The sequence below is a fragment of the Pseudopodoces humilis genome, chromosome 5 (assembly GCF_049639895.1).
Source record: "Pseudopodoces humilis isolate 2021_Gansu_Grassland_sample_001 chromosome 5, ASM4963989v1, whole genome shotgun sequence".
NCBI classification, from domain to species: domain Eukaryota; kingdom Metazoa; phylum Chordata; class Aves; order Passeriformes; family Paridae; genus Pseudopodoces; species Pseudopodoces humilis.
The window spans coordinates 3,878,063-3,904,817 of record NC_142204.1 but is presented as its reverse complement, the minus strand read 5'-3'; the positions used below and the strand labels follow the sequence as shown (position 1 = coordinate 3,904,817).

At 36.6% G+C, this 26,755-nt stretch overlaps 1 protein-coding gene across 1 annotated transcript in view; it reads right to left on the bottom strand.

The window, feature by feature from the left end:
- PIK3C2G (phosphatidylinositol-4-phosphate 3-kinase catalytic subunit type 2 gamma) overlaps positions 1-26,755 on the bottom strand; it is a 190,586-nt gene that overhangs the window by 136,723 nt on the left and 27,108 nt on the right. The window contains exons 8-12 of the mRNA XM_014256031.2: positions 24,310-24,373; positions 19,224-19,340; positions 13,734-13,767; positions 4,794-4,989; positions 1,998-2,120 (exon numbers count right to left, since the gene is read on the bottom strand). Coding sequence (XP_014111506.2) covers positions 1,998-2,120; positions 4,794-4,989; positions 13,734-13,767; positions 19,224-19,340; positions 24,310-24,373 — 534 coding nt within the window. The remainder of the gene's footprint in view (positions 1-1,997; positions 2,121-4,793; positions 4,990-13,733; positions 13,768-19,223; positions 19,341-24,309; positions 24,374-26,755) is intronic.

The window sequence follows — 26,755 nt, the reverse complement described above, 5'->3', positions numbered from 1 at the left end:
ACTCGGATCTGGATACACAAAAAATAATGGCATACCTGGTTCCCCAGATTCTCAGCCTGGACCTCAGGCCAAGGGGTTCAAAAAAGCACCCCTCATTTATTGAGTCTTAAACAAACCTAGGTCAATCAGTTTGAGACAGAAAATATGGGAGTACCTTTAATGTTTGAGGGAAATATTCAAAATCCTGCCAGACTGATATAAATTTTCAGGTTTTTAATTTCAAATCTATTTGAAATGGATTTTGAAATTTTTTTTTTGGAAATCAAGCAACAATAAAAAGTAAAAAGGTGATCTTACAAACTGATAGTAATATGTTACACACACTTTTAAATCTGACATTAGGAGCCTCTTACAAGCATCTATGACCTATGAAAGGATTTTGCATATTTAATTTCTTCTTTTTCCAATAAGCTTTTGGTGGAATTGTGCACATTTAATAATGATTTTGCAAGGGAGAAGTTTCAATGGAAAGCCTGAAGCTTCAGTCTGATTGCTTTACACTTTCATGAAATGGAAGAAGAGCAGAGTTTCTGCTTCAGTTAAGCTAAAAATGTATTTCTATTCTATCTTTTGTTTTAGCAAATGTTTTGTAACATGCATTCCAGAAAAGAATTAGCCACTTTTTAGAAGCCAAAACTGCTCATAAGAAATATAATCCTCCTCATACACTTCAATGTTATCTGCCTATATGAACCATAAGAAACTACTTGACCAAAATCTGGATGAGGTAAAAATTCCTATAGAGGGAAAGGGAATAATGTGATTTTTTTAAACACAAGGACAGCTGCTACTTTCCAATCATACAAAAAACTGAGGGTTATGTACTTAAATGTTATGGACACAAATGGGGGCTCCAAAGCAGATGTCAAGCCCTAAACTTAACTGGATACTTAGCAGAAGTGAATCCATTTTGTTTCTTAATCATATACAGACATACTAATTATCCTATATCCCTCCTCTAAGATAAATGTGTTTGGCATGAAAAGCTCTTCTTCCATTTGACCAGTCTGAAACTGTCATGTGTCACAGAAAAAGGCAAAGAGAAGTTATGAATTACATTTTGTATTCCATTGTAATTTAAAAACCCAACCCAAAAATCAAAGCTTTTCAGACTTGTGGCCTTTGTTCAGTTCTAATGTAATCAAGCTGCTTTCAGATTTAAAATACAATAAACAGTGATGCAAAATACCAAAATTTTCAAAGATTACAAATATATCGTTCTCAAGAAGCTGAAAGAATTCCATATCACCACCAAATCATAAAAAAAAGCGTATTTCTCTCTCATCTATTGCAAATATGTTTTATTTTCATGCCATTGCCTTAAATGAATGTTTTTTGAGTGTGAGACAAACAGTTAATAGGAATCCTTTACCCTAAAACTCCAGTATCAAATTAAGGTCCTCATTGTAAAACTGTAGATCCTTCTTATAAAAAACCAAAAAACAAAACAACAAACAACCAAATAAAATAGCCCCCCCCAAATCAAACAAACAAATAAAACCCCAAACTAATAAGCCCAACACTTTTTACCTTTTTTGGCAAAAAAAGCCAAACCAACACTTTTACCTTGCTTGGTAAAAAAAGAACTTTGAGGAAATGTTACAGTAGGTTCTCAAGCTGGATTGCAGATGTACTAAAGGTAGATCCAAAAGGTGGAATTCCTCAAAAGAAATACAGAAATACAGCCTTTGGTTGTATCTGCTTTCAGTTCCAGCACTCCTGGATACTTCCAGTGAACAAAAGCTTAGTTTATTGTCAGAAAGTTTATTCTGTCAGACCAGACTTACCTTAGTCCTATATTTCCCTTCCTCTGGCTGTCCTATTTCTTTCTCATTCCAATCTCTCTAAGTTTCTGTGAATTCTGTGCAGTTTAATTGGCTCAGAAGAACATCCATAGAAAAAGATGTGTGGGGGTTTTTTTTGGGTTTTTTTTAAATGAATATTGGATGTGTAATATCTGTCAGACAAACATATATCAAGCACAGACCAAAACTCACTTCTCATTCCAGTCAGCCAGGAAGAAGAAGGATCTTTTAACTGGAGTATTTTTGCAAATCTTCACTTGACATATTGTCTTCCCAGCATAAGTTAGTAAACAGGAGAAAGAGAAAACTTTGTAGCTACAAAAGAGAAAAAAAATAAAATTAATTGTAATATACTATGTCAAGCACAGTATATTTGGACTTAACCACTCAGGAACTTATCAAAGTCCATTCTTACATGAGAAAAGGAATTATAATAATTCATATCATATTAATGTGTATGTGGAGGGGTTTTTAGGTTTTTTTGATATTTTTTCCTTGAAGTTCAGAGTTAAAGAGAAGTCTGGGTTCTGTTCCATGTTTCTGACATTAATTTTTTTTTTCCTTATGGCAGCAAATGAAAAGTTGGACATAAGTGAAGTGTTGGTACTTGCTCATCATAGAGTCAACAAGAAATCTCCCACCTGCATCCAGCTCTGGGTCCCCCAACACATGAAAGACATGGAACTGTCAGAGCAGGGCCAGAGGGGGACACAAAGATGCTCAGGGGGCTGGGGCATCTCCCCTGTGAAAACTGAGAAAACAGGGCTTGTTCAGCCTGGAGAAGAAAAGGCTCCAGGGAGACACCAGAGCACCTTCCAGCAGCCAAAGGAGGGATATTTCATAAAGGAATGCAGTGAAGGGACAAGGGAAGGCTTTAAACTGAAGTTGGTTAGATTTAGATTGGGTATTAGGAAAGAATTATTCCCTGTGAGGGTGGGGAGACCCTGGCACAGGCTGCCCAGAGAAGCTGTGGCTGCCCCATCCCTGGAAGCATCCGAGGCCAGGCTGGAGCTCTGAGCAACCTGGGACAGTGGGAGGGGGCCCTGCCCATGGCCAGGGATGGAATGGAATGGGATGATCTTTGAAGTTGTTTTCAACCCAGGGTATTCTATGATTCTATTTATTCTTTCTCTTCCCAATCTGTAAAAACCAGATTCATACTCAAGGGAATATATACATTTTTTACAGCAGAAGCATTAAAGCCCTCTGAGTTGGCCTTCAGAAAGTGAATTGAGCAGCTTCAGAGAGAAATTTAGGTCTGGGAATATCTGTTTCATATTATTCTTACTGAAATCTTTTAAAATATTAGTCAAAATAGATTATAAATAACTAATGTTCCTAATTAGTCTTGTAACTTCCAGATCTTCCTGCCAGGCTCAGCTTTAGATCTCATTTTGGACAAGAATGATGAATGTGGGAAACAGACAAATGTGAACAGGAAATGTGAGGCAGTCCCAAATTGAAGGTGCCTGACTTTACCATATTTATAAGAATGATGGTTTATCTCTTCCAGAACATTCTAATATATTTTATAATTATTGAAGCAGATTTGCTTTTTCTTTTTTCTTTTTTATTTTTTTTTTAGGTTGAAAGAAAATTATCTGTAATCTGCAGTACTTATGGGGTGCCATTTCAGAGAAGAAAAAATTACCTTGTAGAACTAGGAAATACTTCCCTTAGAGCCTCAACTTTACAAGGAGTTGGAGGATAGTTCAGGAAATAAAAAGTTTTAATTCAATCAAATCATTAAGTTCTGCTATTTAAACAAAAGTACTGATACATAATATATGTTATAATGTGTATACTTTCTTATAGAATACATTTTATACATTATACATATGCAGGAATATAGACATCTTAAAATACATGTTAAAACAGCTGCAAGGTCATAACTTATAACTTTTGGAAAGGGAACATGATGTCCATGACACTGCCAGCATAATTCATGCAGTGCAGAAAAATAAGACTGAGGAACATGCATGTGAACAATTTCAATAAAAGAACTTGAGGAAACCAAGAGCAGCAGTTTATGTTAAGAAGTCCATGCTAGTTATGAATATTGGAAAAACTGGAAAGGGAGATTAAGAGGAAGAAAGATTCTCATTTTCATGTGCTTGAACATAGCATTGAAGTCATCAGTGGCCTTTAGGCTATGGGTAATATCACATTTTTCTGGTAAAACATAAAAAGCAGTGGGAATGGTATAAACATCTGAAACCAGGAGAGTCATTATAGCTCTGTATTTCTTACCTTAACTAATGCAAAGTCTCAGATTTTTGTTAAATGGCTAATTACAGGCAATGCTGTAAAGTACAGTCTCTTGCTGACAGTATAATGCAAATGATTCCACAGTCATTTGGGACTGAAGGTAAAGAGGGAGCAATGGGAAAATTAAAAAACTTTGAAAACAGTTTTTTGACTCATAAAAATAACTCTACCAGACTGTGTTCACCTGTCCCCCTTTGATCACACTGGAGTTGTAAGAGAACACCAGTTTTGCTCAGGCTTGACAAGACTAGTTGTACCAAATCAGCAATGCAGAAGAGAATATTTCTATTATCTTTTTATTATGTTATCTCTTTTTTCTACTCAGGCTGCATCCATTTGTTCTCCTGTGCTATGCTGATAGTAGGAATACTTGGATCTCTAAACTTTAATCACATCTCTGAAGGGCATCACCAATTCAGCTGTTTGGCCACATGACATGCTTTGAACACACCAAGAGCAAAATTTGCCGAGAAAGCCTCACTGAGCTTCAAACAAAAACACCTCTCTGCTTAACTGGGCCTCCAGCCCTTCCAGCTCCTTGTCCTGCAGAGACCACACCAAGCCCCACCCCAAACACCCTTGGTGTGCATCACACAGCCTCTAACATTGGTGTAGGACCACCACCAAAGCAGGAGAGGTGAGCTGGTGTCTGTGAAAAATGACTCCTGCCAAAGAGACAACACAACACATCTTCTGAACCCTTACTGCAGCTCCTCCTACCTGCTCACCCAGGCTTCTGGGATGTTATGGGCAGCACAAACAGTGAAGCTCAGCTGGGAATTTAGGCTGATGTCTGCACATAAAGGGCTCCTGGGTGTGCTGGCAAGCTGGAAATTGGCATCAAAGCTGCTGCTGTAGACATGGATGAGGCGAGAGATGGCCATGGAGAGCTCAGTCACAGCAGCCTCTATTAACACTGAGAGGAGACAGAAGAATAAATAAAGGTTAGCAATAGGTCATTTATAAAGAACTATATTTATCCTAAACCATCATTTATGGCTTTGAAATGCCTCCTAATAAAATTTAATTAAAATGACATAACGTACAACTGAAGCCAATTAGCCATCTGTGCTTCTGAAACCAGCCTTAGCTCATTTCTGGTGTATCATTAACAGACTTTCACTACAGTGCTTTCAAATTAAGGCATTTTCAAATTAAGGCATTTTCAAAGTAAGCATTTTCAACTTCAGCAAGCTACTATGTACCTCAGATATGCCATTTCAGTCTCTGAATTTTTGTGCTGGAAGGATTTTTATTCAGTAGGTATTTTGTCATTTCAGCAGCTAAGTAGCTACTTACTTCAAGGGAACTGGCAAGGCAGCAGTAGAAGGGAGAAAAGGCACTGGTTAAATATAAAGCTGTTGCAACTGTAGGTAAACAATTAATAAAACATATAAAACAGCAGCCACAATCAGAAAAAGACAGCATTCAGGTGGTCATGGAATGGTGGTAATATTACAAAAAAAATGGACACTGAAATACATTATACAAATAGATATGAAATGCAGGCTGTACCCTAACTTATACCACACCTTTATTTATGTCACGTCCTCTGGCTTCAGCTCTGCAGTACTGTTATTTTATTTTTTTTAAATTTTATTAATTTTTTTATTTATTCCCCCCCCCACCCCCGAAATTACTGGCATTTATCCATCTTCTTTCTCTGTTTTTGGAGTAGCTTGCCTGATTGCCAGTGTAAATTCAAATCCCCAGTCCTGGCAGCCTCCATCAAGTGAAGAGAGCTGTTAAGGGCACTCATTTCTCAAGCATTGGCTAGGCTGAGAGAGAAAGTGTCAGAGTACATTGCATTGCTCCAAGATCAGGCTGATTTGTCTTTTCCAAGGGGAGAACCACAAATTCTCCTTTTTTTACCCTTCTAACTCACATTTTTCTACATGATCAAGAACATACTCTCACCACCTGTTACAGTTCTTGACACATTCCCTGGACTTGCCTGGCCACTGAAGTCAGCAGCTCTCAGCTCACAGAGTCTATTCAATAAAACAGAAAAGGAAAGGAAGAAACAACACAGGAATAGGAAGCCTGAGACTTTTTGTACTTGGGATAGGTGCAGCAGTCCTGCCCAGCATCAGATTCAAATATCATCATTCCCTGGACTTAGCTATCTCAGTTTCCTGACAGAAATGTTTCCAAAACACCCTATCTTCAGTCAGGAATTTTACTCTCCTTCTTTGATACCTTTTACCTTTAAACCATCAACTACCCAGAAATATTCAGTCACAAAATGGCTTGCAAACAGTCCAAAGAAATTCATCTTCATTTCATAATAGACAAATTTTAATTATGTAACAACAGAAATACACATAAAATTTAAATAATTTTACATATACTGAGGTTTGCCTCTGAGAATACTGACAGGAAATTATTGCACATATGAAGGACTGGCTAGAGAACTACACCTTGTAGTCTTGAAAACTGAATCATTTTAGAGATCAACAGGTTAAAAAATCTCAGTCCTTCTACTCTCTCTGTCCACCACCTGGCTTTAATTGCCTTTTTTATTTATCCTCTTTAGTATTTTCAACATTTGTCATCCTTCACCAGAAGGGTTTTGAAAAAATCTTTGGACGTAGTAATTTTTTTCCCTAGAACACCATTTAATTCTCATTCCCAGTCCTCTTGGATGTGTAAACACTTAGTAACTGCAAACTAAATGTTTAATTTGCACTGAATTCTTTTACATGCCAAGAACTTACCCACACTGATCCACATGGAACATTAAGAGGTCCAGAAGAGAACATCAGCTGACTATTCTTTGAACCAGTACTTTATCTGAAAAGCACCACACTATTTTCATTAAGGACCAACAGATCCTTGGGAGATTCCATGTTTCCAATCTGTTCAAAGTGGCTGACAGGTAAATGTAATGTAGTAGCAAACCCCTTATTTATGAAAATTGGCCTATTGAAGTCAATGATTTCTGAATAGATTGAATAGAATGATTTCTCAGCATTTTCTCCAAAAGAAGGTAAATGGTAGTTCAGACTCTGTGAAAATGTACAGTTTTAATTCAATCTATATTATAAGTGGTAAAGCAACATCTCAGATTTTGTCTCCAGAACAAGAAGAAATGTATTCTATCTCAGCTAAACCACAGAGAGAAGGGGATATTCCATGAGCAAAGCATTCCCAAATAATAAAGTCAGGAGAAAACACACAATGGAGTACTTTCCATAACAGAAAATTTACATGTGCCAGAGAAGGAAGAGATTAAGATGTAAGGTGCTTATCACATCCAAGCTTCCCTGTCCATTGACCATGTTTGCAGAAAAATGATTCTCATGGTTTGCCTGAGTCTCAGAACTGATGTCAGATACATAAAAAGCAGACAAGCAGACAAAGCCAAACACAACCCTTCAAGCTGCTATAACAACATGTGAGGAGTGAAGGCAGAAATGGAACAACTGGGGGGCAATCAGTCCAGCTGCTAGCCAAGGGAGACAAATGAACTTCAGCATTAATTATCTAATTATTAGGCCATACAGAATGAAGATGTTTTCAGGAACAGAGTTCCTCAGGTTTAAACAAATGTCCAAGTATGATCTGGTCTGCAGGTCCAGGAATGTTTTCAACATTAATTTTCTTATTCTTGCTAGCTCTCAGTTATAAAACAGTCTGTGGTTTCTGTGCCAGAATCAACCCTTTTCCAAGCCCCATTCTTCAGTCATTAGGACCAGTAGCAATTAACTGAATTAGAGAGAAACATCTTGGGTAGTCTGTAAACATCCATTACTCACAAAACTTGTTCAGCATTTTCTCACTGTATTTTAATGAGCTGCTGAATAGGATATGGTAGGCTGAAATTATATCATCCATTCACGAAGCCAGGGAACTTTTACTGCTTTTTATGGCTTTTAATAAATCTCAGCTGAGGAAGGACTGGTGTTTCACTGATTTACAAAGCACAGGCCACGCACTTCCTACAGCAGATTCACAGTTTCAGCTACATCAAAACCTATTTTCTAGAAGGGTGTCTCAGGCAGACCCAGTATGTAAGAGACAATGAATGGACCACGTTGCAAAGTGAACCTTGACCAAGATTAATAATCTCACAACTCAAACCTCGTGATTTATTTCTGCTGTGAAATTATTTGCCATCAGCCTCTCACTCACTGAAGGTGAGGAGAAATCTGACTTGCAGAAATGAGATGAGAGCAAGGGAAGTGAACTTTAACCCCAGCTGCCAGATATGCTTATTTCTGACAGATTCCTGTTCCTTGTACAGGAAGTCTGAAGGAATAAATTCTACCTATAGTGAGAAACAGAACAATCCCCACAATCCTGGAAGTGTTAGTGAACACACCTAGTAGCTTATTCCTTACAGAAACCCACTTACATTTTCTTCTCAGTCCAGTGTTACAATTCACATATTATTTTATTTCCAGATCTTCCAACAGAGCAGGGACTTTGCTGTTACTGCACCAACAGATGATGTCAGTTCAGTACATGTTAAACACTCTCTCTGACCTGTACACTTTTTCTCCAGGTAAAACATGACAAATATCTGGTTGAACAGAATTTGGAATGAAAGCCTATGACCCTTTTGGCTGATTAAAAATAATTTTGAGAAATGGAGCTTGATTTTTTCCTTTCCAACTTATTTTCAGAGAGAAAAAAAAGAAAAAAAAAAAAAGAAAGAAAAAAAAAAAAAAAAAAGAGCAAGGTCCTGAATACAGTTTAGGACACACACACACAAAACCCCAAAACCAAAACTACAGAAGAAAACCCCATTTGACCTTTAGGTAAAATGCTAAGCAGCATTCATTAGATTACTACTGCAATAAGAAATAGGCAAAACATGAGAAGGCTGTAATTCATATGCTGGTGAGATGCAGTTTCCAAACACCAATATTTACTGGATTGTTTCCTCCTACTAGTTGAAGAATCCTATGGACTATCCCTTGAAAGCAACATAAAAATCTGCTGTCCTGGTATCAAAAATGTCTCTTCTCCTATATGGTTTATAATGCCTTGGTAACTTCTGTCTACTTTTTGTGAAGAACTGGGGTGTTGTTCTTGTTTAAACATTGTTCTTGATTAAAAAGCCTCTGGATATAGGGACAATATATCAGAACGCAGCACAGCAACAACTTAGAGGTGAGAAGCTGAGCTCTGGTTTGGAAACAATTCAGGAGAAAGACATAAAAAAATGGAATGAAATCAATAAAAATCCCTCAAGATTTTTTTCATATTGTGAGACAAAAAGAGTTTTTTCCAAAACAAAAATGTAATGTGTTTGTGCTAAGAAAGGAAGAGAATTTTTCAGCTCCAAAGGAAACCCTAACAAAAAGAACATTTAATTTTTCCCTTTTTCTCCCATTTTTTTTAAACTTTCCTGTTGTGAATGCTTTTATTATCAGGTCTAGAAATAAATATCAAATCCCAAGCACAGTTAAAGAAGAAACTTTACAGTCTTAAATGTAATGATGACTACATTACATGTATTGTAAGCATTACATTTCTGCATTGACTCTAAAAGATAACAACTCCAGCAATTCAGCTGGAAAAGGTTTTTGACTCAAAATCATCAGTTCCTGGTGCACACCAGACCTTTTGGATGAGTCCCAGAGAACTACTGATCAAATTCTGAAAGCTGCTTATTTATGTCTGATCTGGTGAAATCCCTGCCTGAAGTAGCGAGGCTGTGGACACAGAATAAACATTCATTCATCAGCTTTTGAGAGCCACACACAGACTCAGGTCTGTCCCAGCCTGCAGCCTTTTCATACTCTGGATTGCAGCAAACCCCAATGCTAAGTCTCTATTAACATGAGTAATCTTTATTTTCTGTGAACACTTGATGCTGCAGAAAGGTACTAATGTCTAGAAATGCCTATGGTTCCTCCCATTTAACGAGGAATAAAGAAAATATTTTGAGCACTTGAATATAATCTTCTAAGGACTTCATAGAGAGGAAAAAGAACGTGATCCAGACTTAGGCATAATGTGGATAAGTATTGCTTTATTCACAGCAGTGACATAAATTGTTCTACAGAGATAACACTGTTCATAGAGGCAGTTATTGGAACACTAAATCGAGGCTAGATATTTTGAATATAGTCTTGGACATGCTCAGTCCATGGTGAATGACTAATAATGAACCTCTGAAAATCTGTTTTAAAGAGAAAGGTTAAAGCAGTTTCTAAACTATTTTTTTAAGTAAGGCTTTAATTTTAATAGTATCCTTTATCTTTTTCTCTTTTAGTAGAGAGAAGTTATAATGAAGAAAACAAAACTCTTTTATATACTCAGGGTAATAATCATCTCTTGGGGAAAAAAAGGGGAAAGGAAACTGAAATTATTAGTTGGAGTAACAGACTGCTGCTCTTGCTGTTAAAATTTGATCCTGTTTTCTTCAAGATAAACATGAATACATACGAGAGACAAAAGGGAACAATACAAATGGGAAACCAGTCTGTCTTTTCCTTGGCCTTCAATTCCAGCTTCACCTGCAAATGTGCTGCTTGAGGAAGACAAGCACATGGATCTTAGCTTCCTAGAGATCTGGAAAGATTTAACAGCACTGAGCTAAGGCTATGATTTGCCTTTAATTTTGGGTCACAGGCTTGTGGATTTTTGCATGCCTGCAATCCTAGACAGCTAAGTACAATGGAGTAGAAAAAAAAAGGTGGGAAGCACATGAGGGGGAAAAGGAAACACAAAGGGGAATTTGGCAGGAGCTTACAACTCACCACTTATTTGGCTTTTACTTCTAGCTTCAGCAGGTGAAAATATCATCTGGATTCCTCTCAAGGTTAGTGGTGTCCCTAGATCATGGTGTTATCATGGAGGTGGGCACTGAGAAGACAGGGACTAAGGAAAACTTGTGATGCCCAAAGGAGAAGATGTAGTATGGCTTTCCCCACTTCTGGGGAAAGAATGTTCCTGCAGATCAGTTTTGGTCATTGCACTCACACTTCGTTTTCCTCAGACACGTTCTTAACACCAGCTTTGACATGTTGACATGCTAGCTCTTTAGCTATTACTATTATTATTATTATTATTATTAGTAGTAGTAGTAGTATCATTATTATTATAATTTATTATTATTATTAGTAGTAGTATCATTATTATAATTTATTATTATTAGTAGCAGTAGTAGCAGTATAATTATTATCATTAATTATCATTAAATTACTATTATGAGTAGTATTTTTATTATTGTTCATTAATTAATCATCATCAAATTACTAAATAATAATAATAATAATAATAACTATTATTATTATTACTATTATTATTATTATTATTAATCCTTTAAATATTTTTCTGATTTTTAGTCTATCTTGTTTATTTATTAGGTGCAGATGCAAGGCATGTGGCATGTTAAAACATACATGAAATTTATATTGCTTCACGCAAAAGGACAATTGGAAATTTGGTTACCTTGGACAAATTTCAGTGCAGGCTTCTCCACAGAATGACTAATGGCCTGGCAAGTTCTGACTTGTGATCAGTAAATTGAAATTTCTAATATTACACTACCAAAAGGATTCTGCAATTGTTATGAAATTAGGGTGTGCCAAAAGCAGACAGAGAAATCTTCACAGTTGAAGATTTCCTAGCATAAATAAATAGGTACAGAGAAGTAGGGAGTAAACACTGATTCCTTCACTGTTACTCAATAAATGAGATTTTCCTTGTGAGAGCTGCTGATTCAATGAAGTTCAAATTTGGAAATACTTGTAATCAGAGAAGTGTTTTAAATCCATTCCAACATTGTGTGGAGAAAGATGTTTCTAAGGTAGATGTTTATTATTAATTATTTCTAACACAAACAATTAGCAGCCATTAAGTGTGTTAAAAAAACACATGGGAAATGGGAATATATCCAAGAAGGAAGAGTCCTACAAACTGAATTTACCTTCTCACTTCTGCACCTGCATATTCTCTCCCCACTCTCCTGGCCCTTCAGCTGCTTAGCTTTTCCTGGCAGCTTAGGAATTGAATTGCTGTTTCCTTTCTCTGCTGCTCATGAAGTTGAATGATGCTGAAGCAAGCCTGGCATTTGGAAACCTCCATCTGAACCAACTCTGTCTTTGAAAGACTGCTGAAATCTCTGCAGCTGATTCACCTTTTTGTTGCCTCTCTGAGCACACTGCAATTGAGGAAAGCAGAGAAAAGAGAGGGAAAGAGCATCTCAGAGGCCACATTTTCCTCAAACAAAATGGACAGAGGCACAACCCTTCCACAGCCCAGCCCAGGGCTCAGCTGGAAGGCCCTTTGGTGGAATCCATCCACCCAGCTGCATTTGGGCAGCCACAGAGGGGTAGAGCAGCACCTGATGTGGCAGGAGCCCCAATGTGGCTGTTCCCTTCTCAAATCCAACCCCTGGCAGAGCAGACCCCTGCTCATCCCTTGGTCTGAGAGGTGCTAACAGTGCTGGACACCTCTGCTGGAGTCTGAGACACAGAGTGTGTGCCCTTGTCTCTGATGCCTGGCTCTAACATCCAGGAGAACACTGAATTTCATATAACATGAAATTCATGAGCATGTTTTCATGGTGTTACATGAAAACAGCTGTTAAAGTTAGATAGAAAAGCTAAAAGTGTGAGTGTATAGATTAGAGAGTTTTCTTAAGTCACTGGGTGAAAAAGTTAAAGTTTAGAGAGCATAAGACAAGATGAAGGATTTAGACTGTTGTCTCTTCTTCTTCTTCATTTTTTTCTTCTAGAGGTTTTTGGGTAATAGTGAGTGATTGGACAGAAAATGTCGCAGTGCAGCACACAGGTGATGGGTCATTGGGTCATTAAGAAAAATAATATATGTGTCTATTGTCAATTGGATAATAATGAGTATAAAGATAAAAGAACTGTGTATTTCAGGGCCATTTTGTGCCATCAGAGCCCAAAGTGTGCCAGGTTGTAGTGAATTAAACTTGTGCAGAAAGTCTGGAGAGACCTTCCAAGTTTTGTGATAACATCCTAACAAACACGAGAAACAAGATCCTGATGAGCTTTGGAGTTTTCTTTGGACCCAGAGAACTGAGATAAACAGAACTCCCCGTGAGGGAGTATCCCAAAGGAGCCCAGCCCAGAAGGGACTGAGAAATCCACATGTGAGAAGAAATACAGCAGAATCAAAAAAACAGATTAAAAAGTTATACACTTCTGAGCCAGTGGGAATTTTAAAAGGCAGGGTCTATAATTTTGTCCTTTATTGTTAATTAATGTACTTTTCTTATGACAGTCTATCATTAGACATTATTTATACAGCAAAAGATCACAAAGAACTAAAGCTTACAGAGGGAGGAATTAAAGTTATTGGAGTCAGATGAAAAAGTCATACAGAAAAATAATTTTTCAGGCTTCCATGAAGTTCATTATTTTCCCTCTTCACCACATAGAAAGTTGTGATTAAAGAAAACTACCATGACCACCACCACCTGTACTCATTCCTTTCACTCTGCTACTCATTCTCCATATTTGAGTCTCCAGATTATTTTGTGGAAATGCTGTTTTATTTACACTTTTAGACCACTTCATTTTCAACTTATCATAATTACCTTATAATAAACCTTAACATGTAAACATCTGCAATATGCCCACTCAAACAGTTTAGTAAAACAAACAAATAGCAAAACATGTGTTTTCTGGTGATACATCTTGAATTAACATAACTTTTAAAATAACACCCTACCTTTGCCTGGTGTTTCCACACTTTGAAGAGAATTCTATAAAGACAAAATCAGAGGAAAAAAAGTAATCAGTCACTTCAGAAAAGAAGTGTAGAAGTTATAATGGTTGTAGGAGTAGCACTTGTGGAAAATACAGTGGAAAAGGGGAAGGATTTAGATTTATCTTAATGTTATGATGACACGAGACATGGCTGGGATTCAGAGCACCAGGACCTGCTTCCTCTTCCACCTCAGACAAGGCACTTAAGACCTGATTTCTGACAGTATTTGGGCATGTCAAGGTACAAAGAAGCACTTATCCAATGTTCACACATGTTCTCAGCCTCTGCAGTGCTACAGCAGAGAAAAGAATTCCCTCTCAAGCCTTACACAACCAGATGTGAAGCCCACATGGGCAGAGTCTTGGCATCCTTTCAAAGGTGAGGAGCAGCAAGCCTCCCCTCAAGTGCCCTCCATTTCACCTATTCCTGTTCCAGATCAGTGAAAATAGCTGTGCTTTTCAAAGGCCTGGGCTCAGGCAGCTGACCAGAGGTGGCCAAAGGGAAATATCAAGTGAGGGGAGACCTCAAAGTGTTCTCCAGCTTCCTCCTGAGGGGAAGTGACAGGCACTGATGTCTTCTCTCTGGTCATCAGCGACAGGACCCAGGGGAATGACACAGAGCTGTGATCAGGAGAGCATAAGGGGATATCAGGAAAAGCTTTTTCTGCCAGAGGGTGGCTGGGCACTGAACAGGCTCTCCAGGGAAATGGTCACAGCCCCAAGCTTGACAGAGCTCTGGAAGCACTTGGATGATGCTTTAAGGCACAAGATGTGATTCTTGGGGTGTCCTGTGCGGGGACAGAAGTTGGATTTTGATTATCCTTGTGGATCCCTTTCAGCTCAGCATACTCTACGATTATGTGAGTCTGTGCTCAGACTTGAATCCACCAAAGCAACACAGAAATAAGTAGCAAAAATCTTGACTAGAGAGACTGGAAAGTTAATTCTGCATTTCAGTATTGCCTGTGGCTTGCACTGTTTGAACCCACATCCCTGTAAGGTTTTCTGCCCTTTAAAGTCATTAATCCCTTTGCAGTGGGCTGAGAATGCTTTGTGTTAGTACATATGTATTCAGCATGATGCTTCTTAAAAATTACAATGCATGCAGAGGTGGCAGAAGAAGCACAATGCTGGATGTTCACTCTCCCTCTGGCACCCAGCTTGGAGCTGCCAGCATTTGTCTGCTGAAGATGAACAGAAGTAGTCAAATGCTTACTTGAGGGGAGAAAAGCAGCATCCAGGCTGAGAATTATGTTTTCACAATCTTCCTAATGCAGTGACACAAATGGGAACAGAGACCTTTGTTAAATTCCTGCAAATTTTGGGAAGTAAACAACATTTTGGCACCGTACTTATAATTTCAACATAGTATAGCACGCTTAATATATATAGTGGATTAGTGCCTGTTCTGGCAGGATTTGATCTCCTAGGACTTTTTGTAAGCTGCTGTAAGAAAGGAATGGAAAAAAAAAAAAAAAAAAGGAAAGATGAAAAACATTTATTGTGCATCATGCCCAGAGCCTCCCCTGAATGGATTTTAAAATCCCAGGGTTAGGTTGGTTAGAGAGTGGAATAATCACATTTACAAAGAGATGCAATCAGTTCAGAAGAAACCAGCACTGGTGCCAGTTGCTTTCATAATCTCTTAACCATGGCATAGGAATGCACAGTACTGGCAGTGAGGAGGCAGTAAGGAGGTAATAAGTACAATTTAATTAAAGACAGAAGATTTAAAGTAAGTTTCTTTGTTCTGCTTTGTTTTGTTGTTTTTTTTTTTAAACCAGAATTAAACAGAAGCACATTCAATTTTTTTTCTTTCCAAGTAGACAAGCACACATGTACAGATAGGTATAAACAAACATATACTGGCAACTTAGGTAATTCACACTGGAAGAAGTAAGCAGTGGTTTCCCTGAGGCTCTACATGCACCTGTGCCAAATGGACATGTTAAAAAAGATTCCACACAAAACCACACCATATATTACACTAAAGCATCAGGAAACTACGTGAAAAAGCAATTAGAACGTTTTTCTGGCACTTCTTCCTTAGCCAATATGTTATGCTGCAGTGCTTGAGATATAACAGCCTCAAAAATGTCTTTTAATTTGTGGGGCAGTTTACCTGCTTATCTGGGAATGGCATCTCTCCCTCCTAACAAAATATTTTGGTACCACACTGATAAACATAATAGAAACAATTCAAGCAATTTGGTAAAATGCAGTAATATTGCAGCATTTAATAATTTTGCCAGTACCCAAAATTCACATAAAAAAATGATCCTATCATTCAGTATGAGTTAAAATCAAAAAAGGGTTTGAGGGAGTTGGTACTCCATTGAATAACTGGCTGCTGAGTACTAATTTTGATTACATGTGTTGTTACAGACAGGAAAGCTGGTCAATTGTCTTTATTAATATTGAAAATATACAGTATTCATTTAATATCAATATTTAATATTTATTAATATTGACAAATAGAGATGCAATCTGATTTGTTACATTCATATACTATTCTACATGCGAGATAGTTGCATATAATGTGTAATGACTATTTTCAAAAAAATGGGACAGTGTTCAAGTTACAAAACAGGAATATATTTTACTGCTTTTATGACTTTTATAGTTCAGCTGCTGAGAAAGTTGAAGCTCTTTATGGAATCAAAGCCAAATCTTTTCTAGATTGCTGATATCTATTGACTGTCCTAGCAGCTAGTTCTCAAAGGAGTAAAAAGCCAGCAGCAGCAGCAGCGTTTGCTGGTGCAGGAATAGTTGGTTTATTTTTTTCCTGCCCCTCCACTTGTTTGAAGTCAGTATTTAGTCAGGTCTGCTCCAGCACAGAGGGAGGCAGAGGGACAGGGGTGTCAGCCAAAGTCACAGGCAGCTTTTACAGGAGGCTTTCAAGGAACAGACAAGCAGCTCAGCTAACCCAGCCTGAAACCCAGTGCTAAGAGAACAAAACCTCAATAACTTCAAAACTTTAAAGCATGAGTGGCAATCCTGTCAGTAGCTTTCCAGAGATATGTGAAGCAGCTTCTTATTGGATATTAGGACAAGAAAAATATTTAAGACTGTTCAATCAGGACCCAATCTTTTTACCATGCAGGAGAGGCTATTGAGGAACATTTTGCTCATTAGAGAGGAGCAAACAGGATCGTTATCATCAGCACTTATCAGCTGTAGCCTCTGGAGATCACAGCCAGGACCAGCACTCTGCTGTGATGGAGACTGTACACACAGATAAGGAGAGGATAAGTTCCTTGCTCTGAAGGGCTTATAATCTAAACAGGTAAAACAGAAAAAGGGAAGTGTGCTACTCTCTCCATGCGAAGAAGAACGTGGAAATTATTTTAGGGGAACCTATAAATATTGTCAATTCACTGGAGTTGGAAATTTTGCCATGCTGGAAAATGAGAAATAGGAAACAGGGAACATTTGGAGCAGAGGTTTTTTGTTTGTTTCTTTCCACAGCAAGACAGATCAGCTCATAATTTAATTATTTCCCTACTAATAGCACTTCATCTCAAAATAAAATCAATATTTGCATGACAATGACTCTGCAGACAAGCAGAAGCAAATATGAACATCTACAAAAAACCTAAGACATAAAAAAGATGGCCTTTACTCTTTGGGTTTTATCCCATTATTTAATTCTGCATGGCATGTGGGATTTTCTGACTTAGGATGAGCCACACTAATAGGAACTGATTTGACTCTTTGACCACTTCACCTATTTCTTTGCTCAGATTCAGAGAGGATAGGGCTGCAAATGGACCAAAGGACATATGAGCCAGTTATAAGAAGTAGTTTACACATTGGGTTCACAGGACTGACCTGAAAACTAAAAGAAAAAATACACTGAATTTTTCTTACCTCAAAAAAAAAACCAAAACCAAAAATGCGTTTTAATAAATTAGTCTCAATATATTTCTTCTGCTCTATTTCCTTTCTAAAACAAAGTTCTGTTACTTTCCTCCCTATCCTTTAACTAGACCCAGCTCTTTGTCTATCTCTTAAGAAATGTTCTGGATGGACAAAATACTAGTCTCAAGGACAAGACCCTGATCATCCTGATGCCTCTTAAGAGAGTCTGGAGCTTAACTGAAAAACAAATCACATGAATCCCTTGTTACTTCCCTTATTCTCTGCAGTATTTGCCCTCTAATATCCAAGAAGAGCTTTTCTTAAATTGATATTCTTATTTCCATTTGATTCCACATCATGCCAGATAAAATGTGTGGCAAAACAGATTCATTTATGCAGGAATTTTCCCCCAGTAGTGACTTCTAATAATTGATGCCAAAGCAAACATTACAAGATTTAGGATAATATAAAAGCAAGGTTTGCAGTGAAGCATGAACTAGAAGGGAAGCAAAAGAAGGGACTTGAGTGAATCAGCTGGTCAGGTCTGAGCAAGAAACCAAAAACCTTAGAGCAACCTTGGCTCTTCGAGTCTTTGGTGTTCTTACACGTATCACAAGCTATGGGGAAAAAAAAAATCATCAAAACCAACAATAAAGAGAAAGGATAAAAGTCTTGCAGACAGGTAATGGTCTGAATGCAAGCATTCCATACAGTCTGGTATGTTTTTCTAAATAGTATTTGCTGTGAGAAAGAATGATGAGACCATGCAAGGGCAGAAGAGAATTCCTCAATAACTTTTTTTTTTTTTTTTTTTTTTTGTAAATTATGAAGAGAGAATTTCCTTAGGGTGTGAAAAAAATGATCATGACTCACAGTTACCCCAGATTAAATCCAAGTGATTAATGGCTTGATTTTCAGGTTTGCTGAACACCTGTATCTCCAAGGTGCTGACTTCAAAAGAGCTTTTGGGTGCTCACAACTTCTAAAAATCAGGTCATAGTGGCTTGTCTAAGGTCATAGCAAAGCAGCTGATGACCAAACTGAGAAGGGATGCTGCCCTCCAAAGTGCCAGTTCACAAATATGCAGAAACCCCTGGAAAACCCATTTCAGTATTTTAAGAGTATTTCAGCTAAAATCAGGACTTTATGATGCTGGTACTCTTTTGCATAAATAGCAGGGACATTTCAATCTGAAAAACCACTATTTAAATGACATTTTTGGAAGATTTTTTTTTTTTTTAAATTATTGACATCCTGTACTAAATATCTGAAAGCCTAATACTCTGAAATCACATGATTTGTGATTAAATAGGTGATGTGTCAAAGAAGAGATCTGTATATTGAGTAGGAACAGGAAAGAACTGGAGGAGAATATCAGTTCCAGTTAAACACATGGTGAGTCTTGTGTTGCTCCTCAGTCACATCACACGTGGTCAACATTCCTGTTTTTGCAGTGCTTCCACCCAACACTTGTCAAGGGGAAAACATGTAGCAAGACAGAAAAATGGACTTGATCAACCAAAAAATTAGTGGTACCCATTCAAGTTCCAGTTTTAAAGAGAAAAATAGGAGATGAACGTGGATCTTTTACCTGTGCCTTCACCAAAGCACGGAGTTTGCTGACTGCATCAGTAATGTCTCTGGTTTCCACAAAACAGAGGATGCTGCAGATGGCTTTAGCTGCTTCAATCACATTATCAACATTATTCTGTAGGAAAGAAAAAGGGGGAGAAAAAAACCAAAACACTAGACACATAACATTTACCAGAAATATCATAACCTTCATGGCAGTGAGGGTGTAGAAAATCCTACTCTCTCAAGGAAAATTCAACCACCATGGTTTAGTCTGGCCACACTGAAACCACCACAGGCCAATATTTTCCTAAGGATGGCATCATTTCTGCTGAAGTGCAATTATCTCCCACAAAATGTGTGCTGGTCAAAACTACAACAAATTTGGTATCAAAGCCTGATTTTAAGGGAAAACTTTGGTTTGTCTGAACTCCAGAAGTGTATAAGCGCTGTAAAGGAACTTCTGAGGGGACATGAAGCCAAGTCATTCACGAGAATTTGGAGGTTTTGTGATTCTGAGAGTTTATCTTCACTATTATCTCCTGCTCATTTCTTCAGGAGTTGGAAAACAAGCCATGTTCCTCCCAAAAACAGATACTGTGTGGGAGGCTGCACAATCTGACACCTGTGGACTGAGTACTTTTGCAACTAGTTTTCTGCAAAATTATATATTTAATTAAAACTATGGAATCTTATTGATTGTAAATTTAGATATTTGAATATTGCCATATGTGAAAAAAAGAGTTTCTAGATGAAATATTTTTGGGGAATTAAAAAAATAATAAATTGATCCCCAAGGGAAGGAAAACACAATCTTAAATATCAAATACTCTATGTGCAGGAAAATGAATAAACAAACAAACAAACAAATAAATAAAAAATAATGGGCTTTCTGCATGGTTATATCACTTCATTAAACCTTAAAATGCATTCTCTGAACCAGCAGAAGCTCTCCTATAAATATTCTCCATGCTTCTGTACTGATAAACGTTCCTTTTAGTGCACTAAAACATGTACATGTCAATGTACCCATAAAACCATTTCTCTAACTCATGCGTTTCATGCCTGAAAAATAAAAATTGTACCAAGATGAACTTTGTTTTCAGGCTTAAGGTCTATGCACAGACTGTACTAACACCTGTCATCATTTCAAATAAATATAAAAATATATTGAATTTACTAATTCCACATTAACTGCTTCTAGCAGAACTAAAGCAGGAATGAAATACATGAAATATCCACATGGTCAGATTATTTTAAACATAAGTTGTTGGGGCTTTTTTCAGTAATTAAGGACAGGAACACCTTTTCCCACTACAGGTTCTAGAGAGGAAAGGGCTGGCTGTGATCTCTTGAGAGTTTTAGACCCTCCCTTGGGCTGAAGTTGATTGACTGCTTGGTGGTATGGCCTTGCTCTGTGTAACACTGACAACTTCAAAACATCATAAATGCTGGTTTACTCTGAGATGTTGAAGAAATAAACAAGTATATGTGTCTGTGTATATATATATTTACTATAGAGAGCTTGTAATTAATATTAAATATCATTCCAATCTTGCATTTGATTTAAAGAAGTTTTAATTTAGCATTTTTCTTCTTCACAAGCAGAGATGTATTATTAGAAGAAGGAATTTTGTGTCTATAAATACAGTTATGCAGGGTAATTTCTGAGCAGTAACAAGAAATAGACATATACAAAAGTAACCCTTGAGTAGAGAAAAAGCTCTCTGGACGGAGAAAGATAACACAAAAACCCAAACCCACCCACAGTTTATATATTTTTGTATGTACATATAAATGCTATTCCATAAAGAGAATTGGTATCTTGAGGAATGTATCAATTTCCGTTTAATTCACTATTCTGTTTATAGATAAGCTATCAAAATATTAATGTTTATAGAAGCTATTTTATCATACACTTTATTTTTATGGTAGCTACTTCTAAGGAGCATATTACAGATGAAGAAGAGAGAGCACATAAAATTATGTGATACTGAATACTATGCATGATGACTTCTTACACATTATATCTCTGCTGGGATATTACCATGTAAAGAGGTTGTTTTTTTTTTTCATGTGTAGATATATGACACTGATTTTTGTCCCAAAGAAGGGAAGATGAGGATTCATTTATTACACAAAATCTTACATTTTCTGAAATTCCAAAAGGACTACAGTCAACATCTTGTAATTTTTTCTCCTTCTACATATTTAAATACAGCAGAACCTTAGAAGAATATTTTGGTGTTTCAATAATTTATATGGTAAGAAAAAGTTATTTCACTCTACAACTTCTACACTCTGTATAAAAAATTTACAAAGCCTTCTCTCCAGAAACAGTACATTTTGAAAAGATTTCAAAATGAGGTGCATATAAAGTGGTTTTCAGGCCAGTCAAAACTGGCTGCTTATTTGACAGCAGGTATTGTCTGAGAATTACATTTCAAAATTTACATTTCAACCCTAACAGCACCAATCCCATCTTTGTGCCAGACATCTTTATTATCCTTTTAAAATTTTTGTTTTATAGAGTTGCCACAGATCTCAAAATTAATTTTCCTTTTATTTACCATTATTACTAATTAAATTAATAATGATAGTGGGCTTGTCCCATAAGTCAAAAGTATGGGTATCTCCATATCTACAGAATAATCAATTTGCAAATAAATAGAAGAATGTGTAAAATATTATTTTATTTTTTTTAAGCTGAGGATGTCAAGGTGTGTCTGGTTAAAACTGAATGCTTCAGGAACTTCCAGCTGAGTCCAGAACTTCAGCAGTTACCTGTGCACTTAATTTACAATATATGAGTGGCTCCCAGTGTCTGAAATTCCAGAGTGTGCTGAAGGTGGATTGTGGTGAACCAGAGAGGAGTAACAACAATCCCAGCAATAATATCAATCCCAGTATGGGAGTAGCTTGGGAAAGTGACAGAATTACTCCTGTGCACACCTGGGGTAAGGGGCAGTTATAATGACCCCAATTTCACACCTTCTTTAAGCAATCTAATCAGAAGTCAGAGAAAATAAGTAAACAAGGATTCAAAGACCAAATAAAGGGTTTTCATTTTTTGCCTTGTTTACTACCTATTTATAAATATTACTTTTTACATTAGAGCTCCATAATTTTTGGAGCCACTAATTAAAGCAAATCATACTTCATGACTCCAGGTTTGAAAAATCTCCATACACTGATGCCTCTGAATGAAAATATCCATGCTATGACCTACATCATTAACTTTCAATCCTGCTCTTTTAAGCAATTCCTATGAACTTTATTGAGTGTCCCTGAGTAAAGAAGACCTTATTAAAAAAATAAACTACAGAGAAATTTAGCTCTAGACACACACATATTTGTTGGATGGTATGAATATTTGAAAAATGTACTTTCTTCCCTTTATAAAAAGTTAATGGTTTCAAGAAATTGCTTACTCAATGTAAAAATCTTTAGAAAAAAACAAATTTAGGAATGCTTCATTATAGGTTTGAGGAATATCTGTACAGGGCCAGTTGCAGAGGGTGGATTGCAAAGTCTCATTAATGTTGAGGTTATGGCTTTTCCTGAATTTAGAACCCTCTTACTTTCGGCCCTAAAATTCCAAGTGAATGTGAATAACGACCCTGGCGGGTCTAGTTCAGTAAAGAAATATACATGTGCATTTGAGCTTGGGGATCTAACTTTTCCAAATGGTTATGACTGCATCACATTTTATACACTAAACACTTCCCTTTGAGATGATGCTTACAAAGGAAAATTCAGCAAATACCTGCACAGTATCAGAGCCAGAGCTTTACTTTGTAGCTGGGCAAAGTTCAACAGCCTCTAAATTTGTATTTTGCATTTTGAAAAAGTGTCAAAGAGTTCCACAAAATAGAAAATGTTTGTATATATATATATATTATGTATTTATATATCTATCTATCTTTACATATATATATTTATATATATAAAATCTCTCTCTATATATAATATTTATATTTATATTTATATTTATATTTATATTTATATTTATATTTATATTTATATTTATATTTATATCTTTATATCTTTATATCTTTATATCTATATCTATATTTATATTTTTATATATTTATATTTATATTTATATCTATATCTATATCTATATCTATATATATTTATGTATTCATGTATGTGTCTGTATGTTTACGTGCATTTCTATACCTGTGTGTACATGTATAAAATTTGTATGCAAATGTATGTTTTCTGGCTATTCAAAATAGAAATAATAATGGATCAAGAATATCCAGGGATATTAAAATCTGAACTTAAATATAGGTGACAGAGTTCTGAAGCAAAATGTTAATTTTATGTTGAAATATAGATTTCAAAGAAATCCACAATTTAGCATAATGAGTTATAACTCTGGAAGGGATGCACTGGAATATCTCCATGCTACATCAGTATTCTCTGATTTTTATAAATCTTTTGTTCTTTCCAGTTTTAAACCCTAGAAAATCAGTTATCATGCCAGCTTGAAAGTCAGATCAAATCAGTTATCATGCCAGCTTGGAAGTCAGATCAAATAAACATGTGGTTTCTTCCATGCTATGACTCAATTTGTCCTTTAGACATTTGTCCTTAAAACATTGGGCAGCAGAGAAGATTTCCTAAAGGATTTTTCTTTCAAGCATGTAACATTCAACTGGCAGCCCACAATGCTTTAAAATAAAACTCTTGGGAGTTTTGCTGGCTAAACCTAATCTTTCAAATGAAAACATGCTTGCATATATATCCTAAATATGTAAACATTAGGCTTGGGGGTTTGCAAAATGAGGGACAAATTTTGCAGTTACATATAATGCATTATACCTCTACTAATTCCAAGTATTATACTGCCAACCCAAACAACTCTGGCTTTATTTACAAGTTCCTTGACACTTACAAACCTTTGATATTTTAAATTTGTAGCACTTTCTTCCTAACCTCAAACCAAGTTTTATTAAGCGAATTTATATCCTTTCGAAGTCAGATTAAGCAGTCTTAATTAAAAGTCTTCCTTAATTGCATCTAAGACAGATGAATAATTGGATACCTTTCATGTAGAGGTTAATGCTTTTCTGGTGTAACAAGCTGAGAACAAATACCTCATTTTGCAGCAGATACTCCACTTGAACTCTGTAGTTCATAATAACAGAGACAAGGTTCTGCCTGGAAATCAGAGAGAAAAGCAAACAACATCAAGTTAATAAGAATTAGATAAAGAGAACAGGTTTGGGTTTGTTTTCTGTTGGGCTTTTTCACATTCTAGACATTTGAAATAATTTGACAGTGATTTTATATTAGTATAAAATAATGCCAAGTGTGTATGTAGACATCATGCAATTGAGCCTGCTTTTTTGGTAGACATTTGCCACAAAGAATAGCTGGAAAGAAGTCTATTATACATGAAGATACAAATTTCCCAAGTTAAAGCACTCCAGTAAGTGATTTGCTGTTTCAATGTCTATTGAAATTAATTTCCCATTTATTTTACACTTTATGGTTAAGCAAGTGCTTAAAAATATTACCATAAAGAAGGATGGACTCAAGTACACGCTGCATTCTTACAGCTAGATTTGATGATCTTAAAGCTCTTTTCCAGCTTATATGATTTTATGACCCAATGCCTGCTTTTTCAATCACTTCCCAGACTGAAGTTGCATAGAATCAGATAAAACATCTGCACAAGATCTGGAAAATCTCGACACATCAAAAGTCCAGGCTAAGTCACAAGTATAAAAGTATGTTATGAAACAGGACAGTGTTGCTACATAATCCATGAAACTTAATTTGCACGCAGATCTCAAGTTTACATGCTCAAACTGTTTCAGCAACTGCCTTCCCTGTAGCATTTCCCAAACTGGGAATGATTTTTGATTCTGTAGACAGCCATACACCAGTCTGTGGCTCCATGCCTTCGTCATGCTACAGAAATTGCCACAAAATTTGTACAGGCAGATTGCTGAGTCTTACCAAAGCTTCACTAAATTAATTAGGATTATGAAGAGGAGCATACACCTCTGTACACCAAACTCCTCAACTGATGTTTCAGCTGTAAATCTCACACTTTTAGAACCACAGGCTCCAAGTGCTATCCCCAACAGATAACCAGATTCACATTTTTACTTTTAAGACGCATTTGTGTAATTTTCTGTGTTTCAAGAACTGTGAAATTCCTGCTGTTGTTAATTTGTCAGCTGGAACAAAACAAAAACAGGTGCCTGTGAGATGGTTGCTAAGGCATCTTCCTGTGCCAACCTCCTCTGTAGGGTGAAATCATCAGGAAAGGAAAGGGAACCTCAATTCTCAGTTTTACAGCTTGCCTAGCCCACTGATCAGTAAAAGACACACTATTATCTTGATGGCCACCAGAGGTAGTTGGTGTTTGCACATGCTTATATGAAAAACTGGAAATTGCAATTTAAATTCTTTCTTTGTTGTTTTTTTTTTTGGTTTTTTTTTACCCTATCACTTTATTCTTGCCTTTTAAATTCTATTCTTATATCCCACAATGATCTTTTATTAAGGTTCTTCCTCTTCAGAAGGCGTGTAAGAAATTTCCCCCAATCTTCCATTCCCATTGCAGTCTGGTAGCTGCAAAGTCCCAAAAGTATTTTGATTTTTTTCAGAGCTTCACAGCAAATCATCTACTTACAGAGAAGCTGTGTGTGTCCTCATGTATTTTAGCTGGGCTAGCTGAGCAATCAGAATTAGAATTGCAACTACAGCCCAAAGTACAGGTTTCATGGCACATTATTAGATTTTCATTATCTATATTACATGGCAAGAAAAGGAGAATCACTGCACTGAAATAACACACAGAATAAAGTTAGGTGGCCTTCCCCAGGCACACAGGGAACACCACAGTGCATTTCCCTGGAGATGCCAACTATTCCTCCCACAGGTAGTTTTGCCTTTACAGCTTTTTATTTCCAATCTGCACTGGCTTTATCTAGCCAGGCAGTTTGTGAGTGGAGCAGCTGCCTGGAAATTCCTCCTGTAATCCTGTTAAATCATAGCTAATACAAGTTGTCACTCTGCTTTGACCGAGTCTTCAGGCATAACATCTTTTCCACAGCCTTACCCAGCTTGAAAATATATCTGAACATATGAGCTTGCCTTGTCTTTTTGCATACAGGTGAGCATGTTCATTAGCATCCTTGGTCAAAGTGCAGGTTACAGAATAATTTCCTAAATGACAATGCTAGTTCATAAAATTAGCATATTTTCCATTATTTTATTTTGCCCTGGAGAATTTTCGGTATCAAGTAACCATATTTTTACCTCATTAATAGGAAACAAATCCAACAAGTTGTAATAATGATTGAAATGCCTCTACTAATGCTATCCTGAGTCTTTGTCTGCCAGATAACTAATAATACCCATATCTTATCACACAGACATCCTTCATACTTGTGCATCATTATAGCTGTGCATAAATGCCACATGCTTCATAATTCATAACCAACCCATGAACATTTAGTACTTCTTTGATGTTAAGGGCATTTTTTTAGCTTTTAGCAAGTCAATATGGTGCAAGAGTTTTGAAAA